The 23,884-nt window shown below is 40.6% G+C and overlaps 2 protein-coding genes across 2 annotated transcripts; both read right to left on the minus strand.

The window, feature by feature from the left end:
* Positions 1-1,123: 1,123 nt before the first annotated feature.
* Positions 1,124-8,915, minus strand: prkag3b (protein kinase, AMP-activated, gamma 3b non-catalytic subunit). The gene is made up of 13 exons (XM_026376133.1): positions 8,685-8,915; positions 7,206-7,272; positions 6,909-7,054; positions 6,745-6,826; positions 5,276-5,334; positions 5,063-5,108; positions 4,908-4,962; positions 4,334-4,460; positions 4,006-4,171; positions 3,840-3,877; positions 3,595-3,741; positions 3,377-3,470; positions 1,124-1,759 (listed from the first exon to the last, which is right to left on the minus strand). The coding sequence occupies exons 1-13, from the start codon at positions 8,700-8,702 to the stop codon at positions 1,707-1,709; spliced, it is 1,098 nt and encodes a 365-aa protein (XP_026231918.1). The 5' UTR covers positions 8,703-8,915; the 3' UTR covers positions 1,124-1,706.
* A 2,644-nt stretch (positions 8,916-11,559) lies between these two features.
* On the minus strand, positions 11,560-22,675 carry ttll4 (tubulin tyrosine ligase-like family, member 4). Its single transcript, XM_026376336.1, has 21 exons — positions 22,579-22,675; positions 20,755-21,987; positions 20,044-20,482; positions 19,472-19,619; positions 19,295-19,371; positions 18,780-18,837; positions 17,369-17,487; positions 16,875-16,985; positions 16,490-16,566; positions 16,174-16,368; positions 15,888-15,970; positions 15,667-15,795; positions 15,461-15,583; positions 14,980-15,078; positions 14,694-14,828; positions 14,479-14,616; positions 14,249-14,345; positions 13,934-14,144; positions 13,676-13,743; positions 13,464-13,534; positions 11,560-13,222 (listed from the first exon to the last, which is right to left on the minus strand). The coding sequence occupies exons 2-21, from the start codon at positions 21,376-21,378 to the stop codon at positions 13,033-13,035; spliced, it is 3,192 nt and encodes a 1,063-aa protein (XP_026232121.1). The 5' UTR covers positions 21,379-21,987; positions 22,579-22,675; the 3' UTR covers positions 11,560-13,032.
* Between the last annotated feature and the right edge of the window lie 1,209 nt (positions 22,676-23,884).

The following is a 23,884-nucleotide window of genomic DNA, read 5'->3' on the forward strand; positions in this document are numbered from 1 at the left end:
CAGAGCAATCAGCCCCCACTCACACCCGTCAGTCAGAGGGGATCAACAGACACTTTTAACTGTCATCGCATCTGCTGTGGAATCAGCTGACAGGAAGAACAATCGTATGTTATAAAACACAGCTGTGCAGAATCACCAAAGTGTCCAGTGATTCAGGTTTTTAATCATCTTCCACTAACTGTACTGATGTGTCAGTGAAACACATAGCAGAGTATTTGATATACTGAAGAATTAAAACAAACTTAAATAAAGTACATTAAACTCCAAAGTACAACATCATAAAACAAAAGTGAGTACACTTCAGGAGTGCCTGAACAAATAGGAAACCAAATTGGGAGACTTGGGAAGAGGGTGAAAGTATCAGTTGGCTGAAAGAAAAAGTATGTGAACTTTCTGGAATTTCATGGGTTTCTGCATTAATTTGTTATAAAATGTGATCTGATCTTGATCCAGGTCAAAAGTCAATTATCAAATATAATGTGCCTTAAATAATAACATAAAGAAAACTCTGATCTGATCTGATTCACATCTTTATTGAAAACAACCATAAAAACCATGTGAACCCTTTATATACTGACCCAAAAAAGCTAATTGGAGTCAGGCATTAACATACCAAGAAGAAAATTATTTTTTAAGGTTTAGACTAGAGCTAGAGTTTGCTAGGCACAGGAAGAATATGTTAATGTGAGCCATGCCTCGTCGAAAAGACTTTAAAAGTTCACCAGTCTACAGTTAAATGATCTACAAATGGAGACACTTTGGGACCGTGGCTACTCTACCAAGAATTGCGGACAGTCAAAATGACCCCAGGAGCACAACAAACACTCATGAATGAGGTAAAGAAACAACCCTGAGTGACAACGATTGGATAGAGACGACTCCCAGTTTTAAGAAGCTCTGCAGGACAGAAGTTCTCCAACAACGATCCTGTAAATCATTTGATTTTGTGTAAAATACATTCAAAGGGAAACGTTCCTACCATGATACATGGTTATTACATTAAAATACGCACAAATAAATCAAAATACTAGCAGCATAATTCCAGGTTACTACACCTGTTATTCCACAGTATTACTACTGTATTACTGCATGGCTTCTTACTTTACTGAACTGTGCCTCTGTTATATTTACCTTGTTTCATTACTAATTATAGTGTTACTGAAGTCGAGTACTGTAGTTATCAGGACACTCAAAATGACTGAAAACAGCATTTATTTTTGTTCACAGTGACTGGAGCAAAAGTGCATTTACAAAAATGTCAATCTCTCAATTTCAGTGTTCAGTATTTTCAATATATGAACGACTAATGTGTAATAATTCTAAGACCTGAATGTTAAGTACAAACATTTAATGTGAGATTATTGCTTCATTTTGTTGTGTCAGCAAATAAATTTTCATAAAACACAGTTTAGTCAAGGTCAATTCAAAAGTCTCTGGACATGCATTATCAGAAGTTAGCAGACACACCCATGATGGAGTTCAACAGTGGCAGCTTCCCAGCACAACCGCAGCGCTCTACTGGCGACGCGTGAGCAGCTTTGCTTGAGAATAAAGTGTCTTGTTGTAGGGCGCGTTTTGTTGTACGCACAGAGGTGCGTGGAAATGTTTCCGTTTTCACTTTTCATTCCCAGTATTTCCCTGGAACTGGAATTGAAATGTTGCACCTACAAACCTGCTGTGCCACTTCATAGTGTTGTTTTACATCATCAGTGTCCGTCTTGTTTTGTTCGGTCTTCAACGGATGATCTCACAGAAATATCTGAAAAAGATTAAACAGTGGAAACCAAGTTTAACAAAATGACCTCAAGTCCTTTGGCTTTCAGAGGTGAACATTTGTAATATATAGAACAGTCTTATATAAAGTCATACACATCTATTCAATTTACAATATGCAGCACTTGTAGACATACACCAAGCACCTAAGCTAGAGACTGTTGCATCAAGGCTGAAACCCACTGCCGTGTTTACATCATATCAGAGGAACCCGAAAAGTTGGATGATGATTCATTTCTACAGTTTGGTTCTTCGTTGGGTGTCGACCCAAACGCTCACTCTGCTGGTGCTTAGAGTAAATCTGGTATGATGTAGACTCATAATAACATGCTCACAGAGGTCAAGGATGATGATGCAGGCTTGGTTTGTGAGGTCCTCAGCCCAACATGACATGATCAACTTTTGCATTTGAGAAAACAATATCACCACAAGGTCTTTGATCACATCTCAATGCTAACATAACTGTCCGCTGTCAATAGATCTTTCAACAAGAGATGGATGAGAATGGTACATATTTAATTTCAAATCTAAGAATTTTAGAAATGATGTTGCACTGAAGGGAAAAGTTCAGTACCTGCTAAAAAGATGCAAGTTCATTTTACACTTTGACTAACAAAAGAGCAAAATACAATAGATAAAGCCATAACTAAATTTCATGAGTGCCCTACCCCTCCCAAGTGCTCAAGGGACAAAAGGCCTTGTGTCTTATACAGAAAAGAGAAGATGCAAGCTCGGACAGGCAGCCACTGACAGCTTAGATTGCACTTCCTACCTGTGTTGTGTTCGGCTAACACGTGCTGGTGGCGTGGTGGTTGCAGAGGAGGAACTGCAGTATGAAGACGCTGGCTGATAGGTGAAAGAAGTATGGTTGGAATAAAGTGTGGAGAGGTACTGTCAGACCGTAGATCGTAGAGGATGAGGCTCGCGGCTGATTGGTGTGAAGATCAGACAAGGTTTCAGTAGATTTGCTTGGCTGTTTGGTACAGATGAAGCAAATCACTCCAACTTGAAGTGGAGTGGAAGATTAAGGATTAGACAGGAGAAGCAAAGCGTTGTAGGTGGCTATCCAGTGCATGTAGTTGATAGATTCAATTAGTTTTCAAAGTTTTTGAAGGGTTTGGAGAAGGCTTTGTTGATCTTTGAGGTTTAGAGGACATAGTTAATCTTGTCTGATGCCTCAGATGAGAGTTATAAAGGACGTGTAATGAGGTGTTGATACTAAAGGAGCAGAGGAGGCTAACTGAGAAGGTTTTAGAGGATGTCGATCTGAGAGGAGCAGGAGGAGTTTCTTTAGTAAGGATAATTAGGAGTATAAAAAAGGAGAAAGGTTCAGGTTCAGATTTCAGAAAGGGAGGAGCTTTCACACCAAAAAAAAAAAGTTTCACAGGAAACGATGGAAGACCCTCAAATGTCTTCAGGACAAGCTGGATGAAGAAGAGTTTGGTAGAAGGGAACATGAGGGATGAGCAGAGATCGCCAGAAGCAGCAGGAAGCTTTTGAGGATTTGAAGGCAGACAGATGAATGGAAGGATATCCAGAGGACTGAATGAAAGAGCAAGAGAGGGATGGAAGCGTTGCAGTTAGGAGCACAGTGCGTCAATACCTGCAGGACTAAGGACCAGGGCTTGCAGGAGGTCAGATAAAGAAACAATCCCTCTAACCACATCATCACTGTCAACCAACACCAAACGATGCACCTGACGAAAGAAAGAAAGAAAGAAAGGAAGTCACACTTTCAACTACTGTTGATTAGTTATTAAAGACACTGAGCAACATACTGAAAAGATAATAAAGCGCAGTCTTTAGGCACACGTGTGTTACCTCAGCCTCTGCAATGCGGTTGATGACGGTCTCGAGCGTTTCATGAGGGTAACACTTGAGGACTCCTTCCACACAGCAGGCTCTGGAGGCAATGGCCTCCCGCATTGTCATGTTCAGGTTGTTGTAGTTTTTCTGGGCTGCGAGGTTCTTAAACACAGAATAAAAGAGAAAACAAAACCTTTATTAAAGTGTGCTGTATTATTGTCTTGACTAACAAAGTACAGAATTGTGTCAAATTAACTTACAATGACGTCAAACCTAGAGTACAACGCCACCACCTTCCCTGGAGAGAAGCAAGAGAGTCAAAATACAGAGTCAGATGTCAACTTATGTACTGTGAACTATTATATAGAGTAGAAAAAAGAAAATCAAGTGTTGAAATCACTAAATATCAGAGTAATGTGAAACTACCTTGCTCATTGACCACAGGCAGAGCCGACACTCTTCTCTCTACAAAAACAGTCAGAGCGTCATACACAGTAGCAAACTCCTGGACCGTCGCGATCTGTTTGAAGGTGCCGATTCCCACTTCTCTGATCTGCTTCTGAAGAAACCTGGGCTTGGGAATCATAGACCCCTTTGGGAGGGGGAGAAATCAAAGCAGTAAGTAGTAGTAATAGTAAGTAGAGTTCTGTTTTAAATGGGATTAAGAAATAGCTCTGGCTCAAAAAGTGTATGTTGTAAACCAATAACTAATTGTGTGAATGTGGAAAATACTTGTGTGTGTGTGTGTCCTTACAAATATGTGTAGGAACTTGAGGATGCGTTTATGAGTCAGGATGTGGAGAACGTTTCCTGACACTGGGTCGATGATCGGCAGCCGGTGGATCTTATTCTTCAACAGTGAGTAGATGGCATCAAACAGACTGAGCAGGCAATGAATTATGATGAAAACGTTAGTCGTGTTGGGCATATTTTGGTAGTTTACTACCAAGCAGTAACACCCTCTAAATTTGTATTTATGTAATATGGCTTTAAAAACAGCACTAGCAGCTTATGCAACAGTTCGCAGCTGAGATTACAGGGAACTGTGGATGTAAACACTGGTTTGACGTCAGTATATCAGGTCACAGGACCTGAGGGTGCAGGAAAGTGACAACTTTCAACACTCACTTAGTATAAATAGTAGAGGACTATAATCATAGTCCAGTCATTGATAATAAAAATATCCTTTCTTCTTGTCTTTAAAATAATTTGGCTGACCAACGATGTATTAGATTAGTACAAAATATTGTTTGTTCAAAGAGTCTGCACGGTTCAGTAGATCCTAAATCGAGGTCTTGTGTTAAAGATAAATTATTCTTTTTAATTACCTGGAATCAGGGGTGATGCTGATCAGTCTGTTAACTGAGTACTGAAGATAGATTTCTGTAATAAAAGAGACATATTTGTAACCATGTAAATCCAGACGCTTTTATCAACACAATTATTTAGTAGCACTATAGAAGGATGTGTTTGTATTACACACCTCTCCATGTTTCTATCTTGTGCTCCTCCAGCTCATAGATCTGAACCTGCAGACAGATCCAACACAACAGGTCTTTGGCCAAAGTGTTTTTTTTTTTATTTTTCTGTCTTTCATGTTCTTTGATAATGATAATAATAATAATCTGTGGCAGAGTTATAGAGCACAGCCTTAAAAATGTGAATCAAACCCTTGTGAAAAACAGTTAAAGCTCACCAGAGGAGACTTGTAGTAACGATGGAGAATGTTGATGAAGTCTGTGATGGTCAACATACCTGCGTGCACACAAACACACCGGAAACATCAAAGATACAGTACTTTGCAGTGGTTTTAGACACTTCAGATATTTAGATCGATGTCCTTTGTGCAACACTGTCAGAAGTGCATCTGATCAGTCCCAATACTCACTCTGCAGCATATGACATGAGCACAAACAAACAGCTGGAGCCGTACAGAACCATCTTCAGAGACATTAAGAACTAAGAGGGTCCCACAAAGACCTCCTAAATCTAAAAACAACTAGCAAGTCCTCCAAAACGCCTGGAACAACCTAGCTCCACTGAAAAACTGCAAGTGTACAGGGCTGAACTGATGCTGTTTTAAAGGCAAAGAGGGGCTCAGACTAAATATTTATTTTAATTAGTGTGAAGAGAAATCAGAATTTAAACTATTTATGGTATTATTTTAAAAAGCATAAGACAGGACAAGAAGAACAAGTAGGTGAAATACACCGATCAACCACAACATTAAAAGCACCTGATGGTTATAATGGAGACGGGTCAGCATGGGAAAAATGTAACACTGGCCATAATCAGCAGGTGTCTGAAAACAGTTCTATACAGTAGAACCGTGCTGCATGTGTGCAGACCGTTAGGTCGCAGTGACCTTTGCTGCCTAACTCAGACCGCTGAGGCTGTGCAAACACTAAAACCTGCACTCAAGTGTTTGTATAAAGTTAGGATGAAAGCCTGGTTTTAATCTTTGGGATGCAAATGCTGCCGGTTCACCCACGAGCTGACAGGCATGTACTTGACATGCATATCTAAGGTTGTTGCCATTTTAATTACAGGGAAACGTACACTCACAGACTGAGGTGTCATGATGATCTGTGTGTTCAGCGAGGTGACGGCATTTGTAATGCAACACAAAATGTCACATAGTTGACCTGCTGTCCCCTAAATGTTAAGGCACAAACTGGGCCGGCAACATTTGAAACCACCTATCCAGTAAGGAAACCTGAACCCTCAGAACCGGGACTTAAAACTGTTGGTAGAAACCCGATGTGGGTCACACACCTATTAGCAGCAGCGTCTGGTGCCGAATGCTTGGCTAGATTCACTGATCAAAATGACTTATTACAGAAGCTATTATGTTGACTTTCCCTTGTATTTTATATAAAGAAATGCATTAAATAGTGTTTAATTTCATTTGATTAGTTTTGGACTTTTTACTCTGATCTTGAAGTGAACCAGAGAGCAGCTCTTAAAAAAAGGCAAAGAGGAAACCGACTGTTTCCCCATCATGTCTGTGTTGACAGGTGAAAGTTAGCACTTTAATCACCAGTGAGGGGAGCTCCAGCACAAAAAGCCAACTGATGATTCAGTACACACATTAGTGTACTGAACATCTCTACCACGTATGGCAAAGAGACACATAGAGAGGTGGACAGATGCATCGTGGCTCACCCACAAAACACTGAAGCTTGTTGTCCCATAGTGGTGCTGCCCTCACGCCATTAGCCACAAGAGCAAAGAAAGCCTTCTTCACCTGACAAACACAAAGATTTCCAGTAATTAGACTTAAAAAGTGTCAGAAGTGGGTCAAAAAAGTGGACTTTGTTTACAAATACCTGTAGTGTCGTATCAAAGATGACCAGTTTGGAGCTGGTAGGGATGGCATCGTAGCAGCGGTGAGTCTTCATGAAGTTCATGTATATGAGCGTGTCAGGATCTGTGTCTGCTGGGGTCGCGAAAGCATGGGTGGTGTACGAACAACCTGCAAGGAAACAATTAAAAACCAGATATGCACACGTGTCAGTGGAAGTGTTTGGATTTTTTAAGGTAGAGTCTACACTATTGTATAATAATAATAATACATTTACTGCTACTTGCTATCATCAAAGAAAACAAAGTCTTCTCTCTTTTACCTATGCTCTTCATTGAAAGACCATCCTGCTCCTCATCCTCGTCCTGGTCCATTTCAAATAACGGTACCTGGTGGGGAAATTATGTAGTAACAGTTTACTGAATGTCACAAGTCTACACTGAATTAACTCTACACACAAGTCTCACAAGTTTGATCCAGGGACTATTTGGATCATAATGTAATCCTTAGTTTTTCTTTCTCATTGTCAGATTTGTAGCTGAAGTTTTTTCATTGGACACACAAGATAAGTCCTGATGAACATCCATCCCCATGATTTAGTGCTTTCACCCAAGTCCCGGTGCTACCCAAGCAGAAGGTGGAGACGTATAGTTGGAACAGACTGCATTGAAACATTTGTTATAGAAGCAGCTGTAAGGACTTGGTGGGTTCAATGGTGCATAATATGGCAGTAAGCCAAGAACCTGCTGGAGGATGTCAGAAATGAGGGAAGGACAAATTCGGAGATTGGTTGCCATAGCTAACTGAAGCTGGGGTTATCTGGGGACTACACCCCCTTTAACCTCTTTATTTCTCAAAGACGGAGCAGATGGAGCCAAAATCTCTCATTTGAACTCATCAGACCACAGTAAGATTTCCACAGGTTCATCTTATTTGTCTGCACCACAAGATGTTCAGATGTGCTTCTTGAACTCTTGAAAACACTGATGTGGGCTGTAATCAATCTGGGGCGCCATTCATTTCTGAGGCTGGTAACTAACAAACTCTGATAAATAAGCCTTTGCAGCAGAGTTAAAGCTCAGCCTTGTTTACTCGTTTTCCTCATGGGAACAAGTTTCATCATAGCGCTCAAAAAATTTCCAGACTGTTGTTACTGAGTGTAGCAGCTCTTCACATATACTGGATTACTGCAGTTGTGGAATATGACTATTTGCTGTATAGCAACACTACCACAACACAACTGACGGCTCAAGATACATTAATGAGGCAAGAAGTTCCAACAAGTCCAACAGGTAGCCACACTACGATGCTAGTTAAGACATCATCAGTAAACAAGTTTCAGAGTCCTCTTTGTCACCAACATGGTCAATACTGTGCTAAAAGGGAAAGGAAATCTTTCTTCTGAAGTTCATCGACTTACATTTTTCAAATGCTGGACATAAAGCTTTGGTGGTTCGGGACGAGTGTGTGTCTTTCTACCTAAAAGAGATGAGGGAAAGTGCCAGTGAAGTCCAGCAGCCACCGCCCCACTCACTCTGAGCTTCCTACTCCTAAACAAGCTGTGAAGCTCTGCTCATTATATCAGCTTTAATTAAGAATACCTCCCCAGTGCAGATGGTTCCACGTGTGCTTACAGTTCAGGTTCAGGTGGAGAGAGTAACTCACTTAGACTAAAGAGAACCTGCAATGTAAACGAAACCCTGGTGTGTTTGTTTCTTCTTCTCAGTTACAAAGTTATGTCCAAACACACAGCAGCACACACAGCTTGGTTACAAACACACACAAACGCACACACTCTTACCTCTGGAAGAGGCTCCATGGCTGGGGAAGAGGAGCAGAACCAGACCGACCACTAAAACCCAGGGCTACCATACCAGATAAAGAGGTGATCCAGGCATGGTGACGAAGACCAGGAGAGACACGGGAAAGAAGGAAGACTCGGACACGCGGCACAACGGAAACAAGGGAATCTGCAAAGTAACGGCCAGATTCAGGCAGCTGGGTCTGAATGTCTGGGAAAGCCTGAGGTCTAAATCAGGACTGAGGGGTGAGAGGCCTGTGGCATTTAGAGAGAGAGAGAGGGGGGGGGGGGGGGGGGGGGGGGAGAGAGAGAGAGAGAGGAGGGGAAACCTGGGACAGACACCCTGAATATTTATGTTGTGACAGACATTACAAGTACTTCTCTTCACTAGTGAAGACTTGAGGCGACAGCATCATTAACATTTACAGAGAAGAACAAAGACAGATAAACACTCAGTGCTGAACAACCTCCTGCCTAAAGAGATCATTCCTGCTGACAGAGACGGACGATGACATCGACTGTAAAAAAGGAGATGCAGTGTAAAAAGTGATATGCTCAGGTTACAAACTCTGGCGTTCTTCCATTTGTTCTCGTCTGCTCCTCCAGGTGACATGATAAACCTTATACAGAGAGTTAAGAACAATGCATACAATACATGTTTTTACTCTTATTATCCAACTTTTTGATAATTCTCTGAGTTTGTTAAATAGCAGCAGACATTTGATCCATTGTGGAGAAAAATTAGACTAGTGCAGCTTTAAGCGTTTGCAAACTCTACAGAGATATTCAAGTTTCATTGGGCTCCTGCATGTCAAACTATTTATAGACACGCTGAACTCTAGTGGACTATCCCCTACTTTTCACAGAGTTGCAACATTAGATATTTTTAAGAACACAGATCAAATATGTGAATGAGATTTAAAAAAATTAAGATTAAAAATGCACCACTAAAAATCTGTTGTAGATTCAGTTACACTATTAACTCTTCAACTTCAGAAACTCTGTTCACTCAAAAATGGAAACTATGTATGAATTATTATTACTCTGAGCAGAACAAATCACATCAATGCACTTGAACTAGTCAAAAGAGCTGCTGATTAAACTCAATAATTGCAATAACTCATTACTTTATTACACCCACTTCATTAAATACAGCTCAAGACTGAACTTTTTTGTTTTCTGAACCCAGTTTACATAACATTTAAATTGTGTCATATACCAATATTACTGTGAATGCTCTTATCCAAATGAGCCTGTTGCTGCTGGTTTGTGACTGAAAGAAAGATATCAATAGTTTACAACTATTTAGTAATTACCTCCATAACAGTCACTTCTTAAGTTGTTCGAGAAGCATTTCTGCAGCCCAGGAGAAGTGCAAAGGATCTAACTGGCTGCTGCTATTAAAGATAGTTTCTGGCTGTAATTCAGGAGAACATTAATGTTCTGATTTTTACTTGATTTTTTCTTTTTTGGAAACAGAAAGTTGATGAAGAATCTGGTTGAAAGAAAATCACTAGTTAAAGACCGACTTTGAGGCTTGTACCACAAATAACTTTTATTTTCAAAGAGAATAGTCATCCTGAGCAACTTATTCAGCCCTTTCACATACAAATTTTACAAATTTCAAGTGAGTAAAAAATAGTAATTTTCACTTACTTAGAACATTGTAAATATGTTGAAAACAACTTCAAATGCAGTGTTATTTTTTTAATTTGTATATTATATATATATAAACTCTGAAAAGCAGTCAACCCACATGACGACGAAGTGGCTGTAGTATGAAGTGGAATCTTCTAAACGCACAAGAACAAAGATTCCAGGATTGAAATTTGCATGAGAGTTTATAGAGTAACTGGTTTTATCCCCTGAAAACCCCTCTGAGACTCACTGTTTAAGACTGTGTTGAACAACTTTGCTGAAAGTTTTGTTTTGCTCACTTGACGTATAATTTATTTCACCACAGAATAAAAGTCTGAACAAATTTTGCGTTATTCGTGAAGACGCCCAGTTCAGACAGAGAAACACTGTGCGTACTGACAATGGATGTTTCACAAGAGGTGGAGAAGGAAATGAGAAATATCTGAGAAACATCTGAAGTCATTTATCAAACAAAAGCACATGTTCAAGCTTTTCAAATGTGATCTCTTCTGGTTTATATCACAGTTATTATAACTGATTTGAATGTTAATGGGACAAATCAGACACTTTAAAGTTGTGACCTTCTCCAGGAGACAGACAACATGATCGACTATTACACAAGGTAATAAAAAGAAAGATTAGTCACTATTTAAGAATCAGTACTTGCAGCCCTCTGTGTGAACAGAGCCTTAGTGTGCGCTTTGTGTAGCTCCATAGAGCTTCTCATTAGTCTGATTCAAATACTCTGGATCAGACGCTCTGTACATCAGAGATAAGCCCTCTGATCTCACCTTGTGCTTTAACTGCTATTAACTATATTAAAACATTTGTTTTTATTTATTATTCCTCCTACTGATAAAAGTTGTCATGAAGGTATAAATGTCTGCTACATACTGACACTGCACAGCCGTTTGGCATCTGTTAGGAAACTGCATGATACAACTGTGCGTAAACCTGCTAACATCCACACATCTTTTCATGTCTGATGGCAAAAACACTTTTTGAATAACTGCCACTGTAACAGGCATTACAGTTAGTTAGTTGGAAAATGTAAATATTCATCCAAGTAAGACCGAAGTCAAGATGTAGAAATAGTTTTCACGTGACAGAGATTTCTCGCCTCCCTGTCATTTATGAGCGATATTAAGAGAGTAAAACAGGAATTTCTACTTCAAGTACTTTAACATATGTTTCTGAAAGTGTCCTCACAGTAGATGTCTTTTTCCATTTCCTGAGGATACAATACAAAAACTAACTAGTTCCCGTCAAACAGAAAACACCTAAGCTCAATATAGCACTCTGCTGAACACACAGTGTGAACCTGTCCAATAATCTGAAGGACACAAGCTAATCAAAGCCAACTGTAAGGTCCTGGGGAAAACACTGAAATGTCTAAACTACGTTTTACTACAAATAATCCTGTTATCAGATAACTTCAAAACTGAAAATGATATGTCACTGGTAGAATTAACTTTTTTTCCTACTAACATGCATGTCATTCCAAATTCACACCACCACCAACCAGTAAAAATAAAATTAAACACTTGACACTTTGAGATGTTTGAAACAAGCTGCAGTGATCTCAACACATCACCGAACATCCAGTGAGCTCAGAACGGTCTTTTCCTGCAGCGCTCCTCATCCCTCCCTCCATTTGTCTACTCACTGTGCACACTAAAGCCCACAAGGTTAGGAATGGGACACGACGAACCTCCAGACGTACAGTTCTGTGTACAGTGTTACTGCACCTGGCTCTTTGTAATGAACATAATGTTTGCTTGTTCTGTTGCATGGTTCACTGTCTTAACAAGTATGTTCACATAATGTTCTGGGTACAAAAGCAGCACTCTGATACGGTGCAGAAACAAATCAGAACGTCACACCTCTGTACCCTCATGTTATTATTATGCTGTTGAACAGTCTACACCGCTTTAGCATAAAATGATGCTAAGTGAAGAAATTAAAACAGCCCTAAAGCTGAGAATGATTATTGTCTGTATCTACAGCAAGGTTCAATTCAATTTTAATACCCCAAAAAATTAATTGAACCCCCCATGCTGGAAATATTCTATCTGAAAGACACAACAATTGTTTGCATATTTAATTGGGTTTCCATAAAAATATCTGAACCAAATTTTGACAATTTGGTTCAGATTTGCTTAGGAAAGCTAAGGAAATGCAAAATAATCTACTGTTGTGTCAGTAGTGAGGGCAGGCTACGTTGGTACGACAACCAAATTTAGGTTGCAGGAGAAAAGGGTGCAAAGAGGTGGTGTAGTTAAAAAACAGTAACCAGTTCAACCTCTAATAGTCAAAATGAAAACGTAGAAAACATTGCATTCATTAGTTAGAGAAAGAGTCTCAACACGTGACACAGATCGGTTTGGTTCTGTCGCTGTTTTTCCACCTCGTCACCCAACTGTTATAATTCAGCACTAAAATAGCTAGCCGTCTAACAGGTGCCTTCACTCTTTAAGAACCACTTTCTGTTTGATTGCCAGACGAGATATGAAATTCACTCCCTTCTACAGTGTTTCTTAAGACTGGGCTTCAAGCTTGTAGTTCTAAGTACATTCCTGGTCCAGAGAGTGTTTCTGAGCTATTAGACAGGAAAGATCATGGAAAGGGAGGCTAGGAAGAGGACTGGGTTAAATAAGACCCTGAGCTTTGTGTCTGTTCTGGATACTGAACATCACGTTAGCAAACCAGATCATCTGAGCGAGGCAAACTGTTGGGGCAGCAGGCTCTGGGTGAGGCTGAGCTGAGGACTTCCACAGGCACTGCTGGCGATGGTTGATCCAGGAGCCGGAGAAACAGGCAGGCTGGAAACTGAAGCAACTTCCCTGTCTGAGCCATCGTGATCATCATCGTGTGAACGGTGCTGATGGCTGACCACCACCCTGAAAAACAAGGCAGGATGAGTGAGGACGGAGATTCGTCAAGTTATTTTAGGGTGTACTTAATGGAAAACGTCTTTAAAAACTTTAATTTGTATTTTATTACAACCTGAGAAGGAAAGCACACAAGTAAAATATCAAACAGACACAAAAAGTACAAACACACAAGGACGTGCTGGATTCGATATGTGTCCAACTATTGGATGTGTGTGTGTGTTTGTTTATGGGTTGTGTGTGTACACACCTGGATTTGGATGAGCTGCCGAGGTCTTGTCTGTGGGGTTCAGACTTGGAACTGTAGGTACACTTGGACCACTAGACGGACACACACACATTCACAAAGGAGAAAACAGAATGGTGCAACATTCCACTTCAAAGTCGATTTTACTGGTGGATGATTACATTAATAAATCACTTATGCAAACGTTTAAACTTCCTCCCTGTCCAATTTCTTACTATGTGAGCAGGGTCACTGGTTCCCAGATGGATTCCTTCCTGACAGAAAGATTTCAGCAGACTGATACCTGCACATAAGACAAAGTACTTCACACATAAAATCTAAATAAACTATCCCATTATTTCCAGAAGTACCTATGTTATCTGTTTAATTTCTACAGAGCTGGTTTTGCTTCATAAATACATTTAGATGAGATCTTTGCAAATACAGAAATATTACTGTGATAATAAGACAGCGTACTTCTGAAACACACATACCCTTCATCCTGTTGTTCCAGTATTTATGTTCCCACTGGTCCAGCAGGATGTTGAGGTACCTCGGACACTCGAAGAAGCGAAGGTAGCGGGATGATGTTGGTGACGGGAAAATCCTCTCAAACTCTCCTCGACGACTCAGCTCATCTTCACTCTCTGCCAGCACGCGAATGTCCTCTGGAGTCAAGACATCCAACACTGTGGAGAGGAAGTCCTGACCACGACAGAGGGAAAGAACAAAAGTTGTAATAGAGACTCTGGTTTATGTTTTAACATTAATTCTTCATTATCTAACTTTGCTTGGTTCTGTGTCTTTACCTGGTCGACGTACCGCTGTGTGAGATAAAACGCCCGTTTGACTTTCTCATCGGCAGACAGATCTGGTTTGGACCTCTCTCTGTTTCCTGAACACAGACTATATACACACAGATATGGATTCAGCTATAAATGCATTTCTGCTACTGTACTGAATGATACTAAAGTAGTCAAGTACTTTCATGTCAGTCTAGACAGGCCTGAGCCTCTGAGGTGTAGTACCTCTGCCTTACCTGCTGGTGGAGCTGGAAGTGCTGCTGCAGGTGGCGACCACGTCGTCTTTTTGAGGAATATGAAAACCCGCCAGGTTCAGGAGATCTCTGATCATCTGACCTTTGATGGAAACATCCAGGGCTGTGTTGGAATGAAGGCTGAACCAGAGACACAACAGTTAAAACGAAGGTGTCGTTTGAAAACCTCTCCTTTATTGTTTTTTGTGTTTTGTTACCTGGGTGATATGTTGACCTCCAGGATCCAGGGCTTCAGGTTCTCGTCCAGCATGATGTCGAAACCGAACAGCTCATGGCAGCTGTAAGAAGTCCGAACGTGCATCTTCAGCAGGCTGTTGACATATGGCTCTGACCTGACATCCAACAGGAGATGAATGTAATGAATGAGGTGCTGTTGACATCAACGTCACTGTCAACATTTTAGGCTGGAATTATGCTACATAAACAAAAGAATCTTTTTATTAGGTAGTTATAAAAAAAAAAGAAAAAAAAGTTGATATTTACGCAATGATGGTTTTGATCACGATGTCTTTAATCTTCTCCCAAATCAGAGTAGTGTTGATTCCCCTAGAACCAAGATACTGCCACAAGGCCTTCAATGCCCTGTGAAGGCAAAAACACAAGGTGAACATTTCTAAGATGACAAGCTACTCTAAAAACACTTAGTGTAGTTTGTTTCCTTTACTCTTTGGGTGCCCTAAAATAATCTGATTTTATTGATTATTAAATAAATCTTTTTCTTCATCAATGTAGTTCTTTAATTTCAAAATATAGTCTAATGGAATATTGTAATAAAGTGCTGCAGTCCTCTCTCTCTCTTCCATCACGTCACACAAACGTATTATTTCCCTCCACTGTATATTACTACTGTTTCCTGATTTCTTTTCCTCCCGTTTTCTGCTTTCACCTTTCTAACTAACCTCCGTCTCTCCCTCCATGTTTCTTTGCTTTAAACAGAAACACTTCAGCATTTTCTCTCCGTTACCATTTGTGTCCCTGACAGGCCTTGTCGTCACTGTTTGTCTGGTATTCAGAGTTCTTCTTGTTGACGCTGTAGTTGGTCAGGTGCATAAACTTGTTACTCAGAGTCTTCATGGAAGACGAATACCTACACAGGACAAACAGACCATTTCAATTCTGCATTCTTCTATTTGGGCTGTTTCATAGTTGATGGCTATACTAAAAACTGACTTGCAGCTGGCGAATCGAACCAGTCCGTCAGTGAAGATGTAAATTCTGAGCGGGTCGTAGGAAGTCACATAGACATAGATTCGCAGGTCAAACTTGTTGCCGCTGATGAGGTAGGGCTTGTGAAGGTATCTGCAAAACACACACAGGATCAAAATGTTTCAATCCAATAACACATCTGATTTCTAGGCTCCTAAATTCAATACCAGTAGGTGCTAACTCACTTCTGGACCAGCAGGGGTCTCTTACGGGGCATCTGACTCCATTTGTGGATGACTTGGATACCTATTCCTCTGGCTGATGCAGGCTATTAGAGATGAGAGGAGAACAATAAGGTGTAAGAAATATAACTGTCTTCAGAGCTTTGTTGTAGTTACCAGTAAATTGAAAAAAAAATATCTATCTATCTATCTACCTATCTACCTATCTACCTATCTACCTATCTATCTATCTATCTATCTATCTATCTATCTATCCATCTATCTATCTATCTATATTAGCAGAACATACAGGTTTGATAATCCACTTCTGCCTGGAGCCTCCATCCTCCCAGGCTTTACGGAGCAGTTTGATGTCATGAGGAAGGACAAAGGTCCGGGGGAAAAAGTTGAACTCTCGCTTCCCAAAGGAAACTTGCATCTTGGACAGGTTCCTCCACAGCCGGTCCTTCCTGCCAATCTGAAATGTTCCTGGGAAATGGTTCAACTAAAATAAAGCAAACAAAAGCACAAACAAACTCAGTGTAACCCTGAATGGAAGATCGAAACTGATAACTTTAACATTTCTGAAAGCACAAGCTAGGGTGACCAGTGAATCTGTTTCTCACCTTCTGGTGTTCTCCGATGGCCTTGAAGCCAGGAGACTTCATGTGGTGTCCCCAGCAGCCCAGCCAGTCATGGCTTTCTACAATAGATGAACAACAGACAGACAGACTAATTTAAATCCTTCACAACAACAATCACAGTTTTCTCTTACATGGTCATTTACATTTAAGCACGTGCATGTCTTTATTGGGGAGCAAATTAAAATTCAAGGTCCCTCACGTAAACTCAGACGGCCTTTTTTAAACTAAAACAAACTAAAAAACAACTAACTGTGTTAGACACAGACTACATAACTGTATGTTATGTGGATGTTATTGCTAATTTACTTAATAGTGTAGCAGAGATCTGGTTTTATGTTTGGCAGATGTAACACACACACAAACTTACTCTTGGTGACCTTGAAGTGCGACCTGCCAATGATGTTTTTAACAACGTTAGGAGTGACGGTGCTCATCTTCCATTTCAACAGTCGTCTCTGCTCCACAGGCAGCAGCTCCACTGCAGAGTGCACAATGCAAAACGTACATGTCTTTGATGACATTTGTAAAGTAATAGGAATTTGCAATGGCATAAAATGTGCAACAGCATAGTATGAATGTCACTACACAGCATCTGTGTACCATCACAGAAGAACACAATGGGCAGACTACACAAGCTATTTTATTTTTCAACTTTTTAACGTAAGTGTTCAATGACCACAGTCCAATAACAAACCATCAGGCTCACAAAAGTATTCTATGATGTCTTAAGTTCATTAATCTTTAATATGTCAAGTTAAAATATATTTCCTGGCCATTTGACAGGTGTTTGTCAACCACAATGCCACCACTTTTCATACAGTTACAACTACTGTGTTTTATGCAAAAGGTTTGTCTCCTGACCTTTCTCATTGGCGGTACTGAAGTAGAGTGTCGGAGGCATGAAGGGGAACAAACTGGGAACCAGTGCTGGTCTCTCTTCTCGATCATCTTCTGTTCCCAATGTCATCGGCTCTTCAATACTAAGAGGAAACAGTGGGAGTGAGGAAATTAGTAAAGAGTGAAGTGAAGAAGTTTGGTGAAAAAGTTCCAGTCTGACTCCTTTAAGCACCACAGCTCTGCTGATTTTAAATATTAAACAAGCAAATTACCATCTCACTACAAGATTAAAGAGTAATGCTGCTCAAGCTACACGCATGTTCACCGACTTCTAATTAACGGAAGTTGGCATCCAGTCACAGTCTAGTTTGTAACACAAGTAAAGTAATGTGATGCCTGTGTGAACCTAGGGTCAGTAACATTACACAGAGAGTACAAGCATATTTTGACACTGAAACACTTCACTAATCAGGATGTGATCACACAGGCAGATCCAGGTAAGTCAGTATTGGCTCTTTTCTTTTTATAAATATAATACCAGTCACCCCATGTAAAGAAAGACAAAGTAAAACGTATCCAACAATTAAAATGAAATCACTCACATGACAGTCATATAGGAAAGAAGGAGAGACGGCTAAAAGGACAGATAAACAAACAGGAGATGATATTCCTCTTGGAGATCTTTTCTCTAGAATAAAATCCTTCCAACACCGACAGGTATGTAGTGGCATTACAGCTAGACCCGGCCAACTTACCACTACACTATGAATACATGAGCTACAGCTTTCAGGAAAGGGTGTGAGGGAGTGTATGTAAATGAGCACAAACAAATCAGCAGGTTGGGGGAAAAAAAAAAACAACACAACACAACAACAATAACAATGGCAGCAGCCCCTATCCAGACTGTTTTAGCAGAGAATCAGCTCCGAGTCTTTGGTAGGGAGTTCCACTGTTGAGGCCGTCAGAGAGGAGAACAATATGACACAAAGCAGCAGACCTTTCCACCACGCTCTGCTGCTTTCAGCTGCTTTTAACAATGCAGAGAGAGAATGAATGAGAGCGAGAAAGAGTCTACAGGATTTGGTGGATATATGTTTTATGCTATTTTAGGAGGTAAAATTACATTGGGCTTTGATAAAAAAAAGGTGTTCGATGGAGAGAAAACCGGCATTTTAAACATTTTGAATTAATTAATGATCAAATTAATGGCTTGTTAAACAAACTAGAGTTTAAGGTTTTTTTTATTCGGCCATTTGTTTAAACTGTCAAACTGAAAGGGCAGAACTGTAAAAGTATTTTTAGATACACCATACCCTCGTCAGAAACAAGACAAAACAACTTTATATTAGTCAGTGTTGCTGTTCTTATGGTTATCTAACATTTTCATAGAAATCAAAATAATTAAGTGTGTGTGTGATAAAAGATTATCTCTTACCCAGAAAGGAGAGATGTCTTGGATGATGTGCCATTAATGGATGAACAGTCTGAATCACCTGAAGATGACAGAAGAAAACTAAAATTAGCCAGTGGCCGTTCACAAGCTGAAGCTCAGTAGAAGATGAGCGATGACAAATCTCCTCCAGAACGGCTTTAGAGATACAACATCTGCGTTTTGGAGTGATCCACTGAAAGCACAGACCTCCATCCAATACAGATACTGTGGAATGACATAAAGAGAGTCATTCATTACGGACATCCTATGAATATGTCTAAGATTAAGGAGTTATCTGTGAGGATGAATGGCCCAAGGTTTCCACTTAAAGTTGTCCAGGTCTAATCCACAGCTACAGAAGCACCAAAATCCTCTATTGATGATGGGAGAGTCACTCCTTCACAATTTGAAAGAAAACTGTTAATTAAAAATAATCAAGTAATGTAACTGTAAAGTAATCAGTGTGAAAGTACAGTATAAGTTTAAGTGTTCTGCATGTCTGCTTTATAACCTCTTACCATCATCACTACAGGCATTTTCAAGCTCATCAGGCAACTCTTCTTCTACTCCATCCACCTGCATCACAGACTCTGGGCTGGAAACAATATATGAGGTGAAATATTCAGAATATGAACATAAAGAGGGAAACACTAAACATGCATCCAATGACTGAGCAGCAGTCAAACACTGCTCACCTAGGCAGTAGCGAGTCTCCATCCAGACACTCCTCTGTGGGTAAAGGTGAGGAACCAGAAGAAGATGGAGATGACATTGAGGCGTCCTGTCCATGCTTTGTTAGGTGGATAGCGGAGATCTGAGTGGTCACACATCCCACCAAGGTTCCTGTCATACAACAAGAGATGTTTTCATTTGTAACATTTCTAACTTCCTTTTACTGTAGCTACATCTAAAGTAGCTGGACTGATTACTATGACTGTGTCTGTGATTTCCTCAAGTCATCAATCATGTATTTTCTTATTTATTGTCCATAATTTGAGGGAAGAATTCATGAATAACAAACACTTAGGCATTACAATTTGAAGCAGGTGTTGCTTTGTCCTCAATTATACAGCACAGAACAAAAATTATCACTTGAGGTCACAGTTTCAGCTCATGGACATCGTTTTACCTGACTTGCAAATATTTCAGTGCAATCTTTTTTTAAATACTTAATGTCCAAGATTCAATGAGCACAAAATCTACTAGTATTTCATCCTGGTTTTCAATGACGGCTACAATACATATAAGAAATTGCTTATTCTTCTACCTGGGATCACATCTGGCGGGTTGGGCTGCTGCTCTTCACTGGCACGTACGGGAGTAGTAGCTGGAGGATTGATTCTTCTGCAAGCGGACACAGTGCTTTGAGGACGACGTTGACTTTCCCTGGCCTTCTTGTTACCATCTAGTGATGCTATTTTTCGGGGCTTGCGGTTTATAGGCGTTGCCAAAACTGCAGGGGAACCACCTCTGACTATCAACTGATTGATTAAAGCAGTTCCAGCTGTGCAGCTGTTTCGTATATGACAGTATTTTGTAGATGGTTTAGCAGAATGACACCTCTTTGTACTTGTTGTGCTTCGTATTTCTAATTTTGTGCCATCAAGGCTCGAGGCATTCTTTCCCAATGTTGCCCCCTGATGTTCACAAAGAGTAAGGCATAGAGGAGGCACTGATTGTAAAGAGGAACAGTCTGCAGCCTCAACCTGGGAAGACAAAACATGGAAACATGGTGAAGACAGTAATTGTAAGTAGTCAAATTGTCGAGTACTGCCTTAGTGCACAGAACAATGTGAGATACTAATACTAAAATGAAACCTCAATGACTTCGATGCCTGTAATGCACTTAATAAAACTATATCCTGACCGGCACTGCACTTTTTGTTAGATTACATTGTTGATAGATTACATTTTATACTGTATTAATCAATAACAATATATTATTGCTACCAGCACACTGAGTAACACTGATACTCACCATCCTATTGTTACTTTGCTGCAGAGTTGGCTGTCCTTTGTTGAAAAGGTCTTGATGACAAATTGATTTTAGAGGCTCCAATCCCAACGGTGCATCACCCACGGCAGCCTGATATCTGCTCATGTCCAAACCATTCCCAGGTTGAGAAGTTGGGAGCGATGTACAGTTCTGCACCTGGATGTTAAACTCAACCTGACATTCCTCTTTAGAGATGGAGGAATTGGCGTTGAGCTCTGTGAGGTCGTCACCAGGCTGTTTCAGTCTCTCTACCTGTAACTTGTTTGGGATTTGAAGTCCATTAGATTGTTTTGGCAGAGTTTGGGGCAGATCTGGCACCGCGGTGAACTGGCTCTGAGTGTTGGTTTTATTTCCATCCCCACTCTCCCATAGAGAAAGCCCAGATGGAGCCACTGTTGTCTGCCTCAAGGGGGAAGCAGATGAGGCTATATTAAAGGAGAGAGATTTGGCTTGGTCCTTTCGCTTGGCTAGCTCTAGGGATGTCTGACTAAAAGGCACTTTATTAGCTGCAACTGTTGTAGCGTGTGTACTGACAGAGGTTGCAGCAGCACAACTATCAGCTCGAAGCTTTCCCCCACCCCACGGGGAGGACTGATTTGTGGGCATGGTGTCAACTAAAAGAGTTTTTCAGCAATATTTTTGGGTTTGAGTTCACAGGCAGGACACAGTCAAGACAAAACCAAATACGCCTGATGTGGAGGAAGCTTCTCTTCCTAAAAACACTTCCTGGTCCTGTTCCTGCAGGTTGTTCCTCACTTCTGGAGTGGTTCTTCAGGAGAAAGTGATTTCTGAGATGTCAGCTCCAGCTGAATGGAGTAAAGTTTCTGTTGGTCACTGTGGACTGACTACAAGTTCTTGACAAATCCTGACCAAAACCTCTCATAACTGCTGCCACAGATAGAAACATTACCTCTTCACAGAGATTTGAGGTTTTAAGCCTTCACACGAAGATCAGATACGTAGGCACATAGGGTCGTTGTTTCCTGAGGCTAAGTGGATCCTCTATTAACAGTCACACTTATGAGGTGGAAAAAAGGCCGAGGCTGGAACAAGGAGTCTGGATGTTAGTAGCTGCTGCAGATGGAGCCAGAGGTGTTTCTTCTTAACTAGTTTGGGGATGAAATGTGAGCCTCAGGCTGCATGACAGTGGATGGAGGGCAGGGTCCACTTGGTCCATATCATCCTCAGTTGGCAATAAACTGCCGCTTTAAACCTCTGAGAGTACAGAAAAAGAATAACAGAGTCAGTCAAGGCAAATTATCAAGAGGTGGTTTCGATTTTGGCTGTTGAGCTAAAATTTTAATGAGTGTGTGCAGCACAGAAAAGGCAAAGTGGTCCATCTATGGGAAATGTTAAATGTTTCAATAGCACACAGAATCAACTTAATGTTTATTTCTTAAACTTCGTGTGTTTCTTTTTCTATTTTCGCTGCTGTCAATGAAAAAACGAGCGTTAGCTAGTTTCACGTGTGGTGCTTCACCCCTAGCTAGCTTAACTGCAGCTAACTCACAAGCGTGTTGTTATTATCGAGCAATTTTGTCAGGTTAACTTTAAAACCCACTTGTTATTTAAATCAGTACACTTGTCTTTGGAGGTTTAATAAAGCGGACATGACTGCTAACGGTACCTAGTTAGTTGACGCTAGCTCGTTTACTCGTTTCTGTTTACCACTGCACAGCATTAGCTTAGCAACAGCGACAACACAACGCCAACTGTCTACCGGGTCTTTAGGAAAATCCCGGTAGAAAGTGGGTGTTAAAAATAAAATAAAACCCTGCTACCAGCTAATACAAATAAAATACAAACCTAATTTGCCGCCTGTGATGTCCCGAGCATGCTGTTGGTAGCGGCTCCTCACTACACCTTGTTAGAGTGCAGTAGCGAGCTGACAAGTCAAAGTGACACATCACGGTCGAAGATCGTCTATTGAAGCCGATGTTCCGCCTGACTTCAGGTGCGGGGTCTGAATCAGAGCTCCCCCACCTGGTGAACTCCAGTCACTGCAGCAACAATCATTTACCAAGGCAACGGATCTTAATTTAGATTCACACATTTTAAAATCCTCGTCTACGTTCTGCACTATTGCCATACAGTCAAAAAGTATGTTTGGAAATCACAACATTTCAATCAGGTGCAGACTTAACAAATACTAATAATTTAGGACAGCACTCTTTGTTCCTTGTCTATCTCCTCCCCAGCAGCATTACTACAGATATAACATAAATGATTAGCTGTGAATTGTCTGACAACTGGTGGTTTCAGATGGATCATTTGTCCTCACGATATGCGTTCAGGGACATTTGAAGTGTTACATCTAATTCTACACTCAACAAAAGGCAGGTCTGCTTTCACTTAGTAGTCTCTTATGTTGCCCTCTTGTGGCATGGCCTACGTGGTAACTTCAAAGAGCTTCGTATGCTGGGATCTAATGACAACATGTGTCAGTGTTTGAATGAATCACCTCCCTAACTGATCTGAACACAAGCTTGTACATTCAGATAAAAGCGATGGCTGGTGCCTGCTCTTTCAGTCGGCCTCCTTTTCACCAAACGATCATTAATGTGTTTTACTTTATTGAGGATTGTAAGAAATAAAGTCCTGTCCTCGTGCCATCAAGCTGTCACACAGTTCTTTGGCCTGTTCTTCAAATGATGCATCTGTGTCACATCTGTCTGTAACCTAACAACTGACTGTGAGGAAACCTCCTCTTGGGATCTACAATCCATCCTTCTTCCTACAGCTCCTCGTTCCTTCATATCCTCTTTTCGTTTTCCGTGTTTCCTTCTTCGACATTTCCATTTCCTCTCTCTCGCTCCTTCCCTGATTGTACCTTTCCTCCTGCACGCTTTCATTTGTCCTTTCTTCTCCTCTCTCATTCCCTCATGTTCCTTCATATTTCCTCCAGTCTTCCTACTTTCCTTTTTCCTGCCAGTTTGTCTTTTTTTCAGATTTCTTTCAGTCATTCTTCCTTTTTAGGTTTTTCAGTCTCTGTCCTCTTGTCCTCTTTCATTTCTTCAATCATTCTTCTTATTTTCTCTCCTCCCTCCTTCATTCTTTCGTTCCTCTGTTTTCTCACTTTGTTCTCATCATTTACTTCTCTTTCATTTTTCCT

The sequence above is a fragment of the Anabas testudineus genome, chromosome 21, assembly GCF_900324465.2.
Source record: "Anabas testudineus chromosome 21, fAnaTes1.2, whole genome shotgun sequence".
NCBI classification, from domain to species: Eukaryota; Metazoa; Chordata; class Actinopteri; order Anabantiformes; family Anabantidae; genus Anabas; species Anabas testudineus.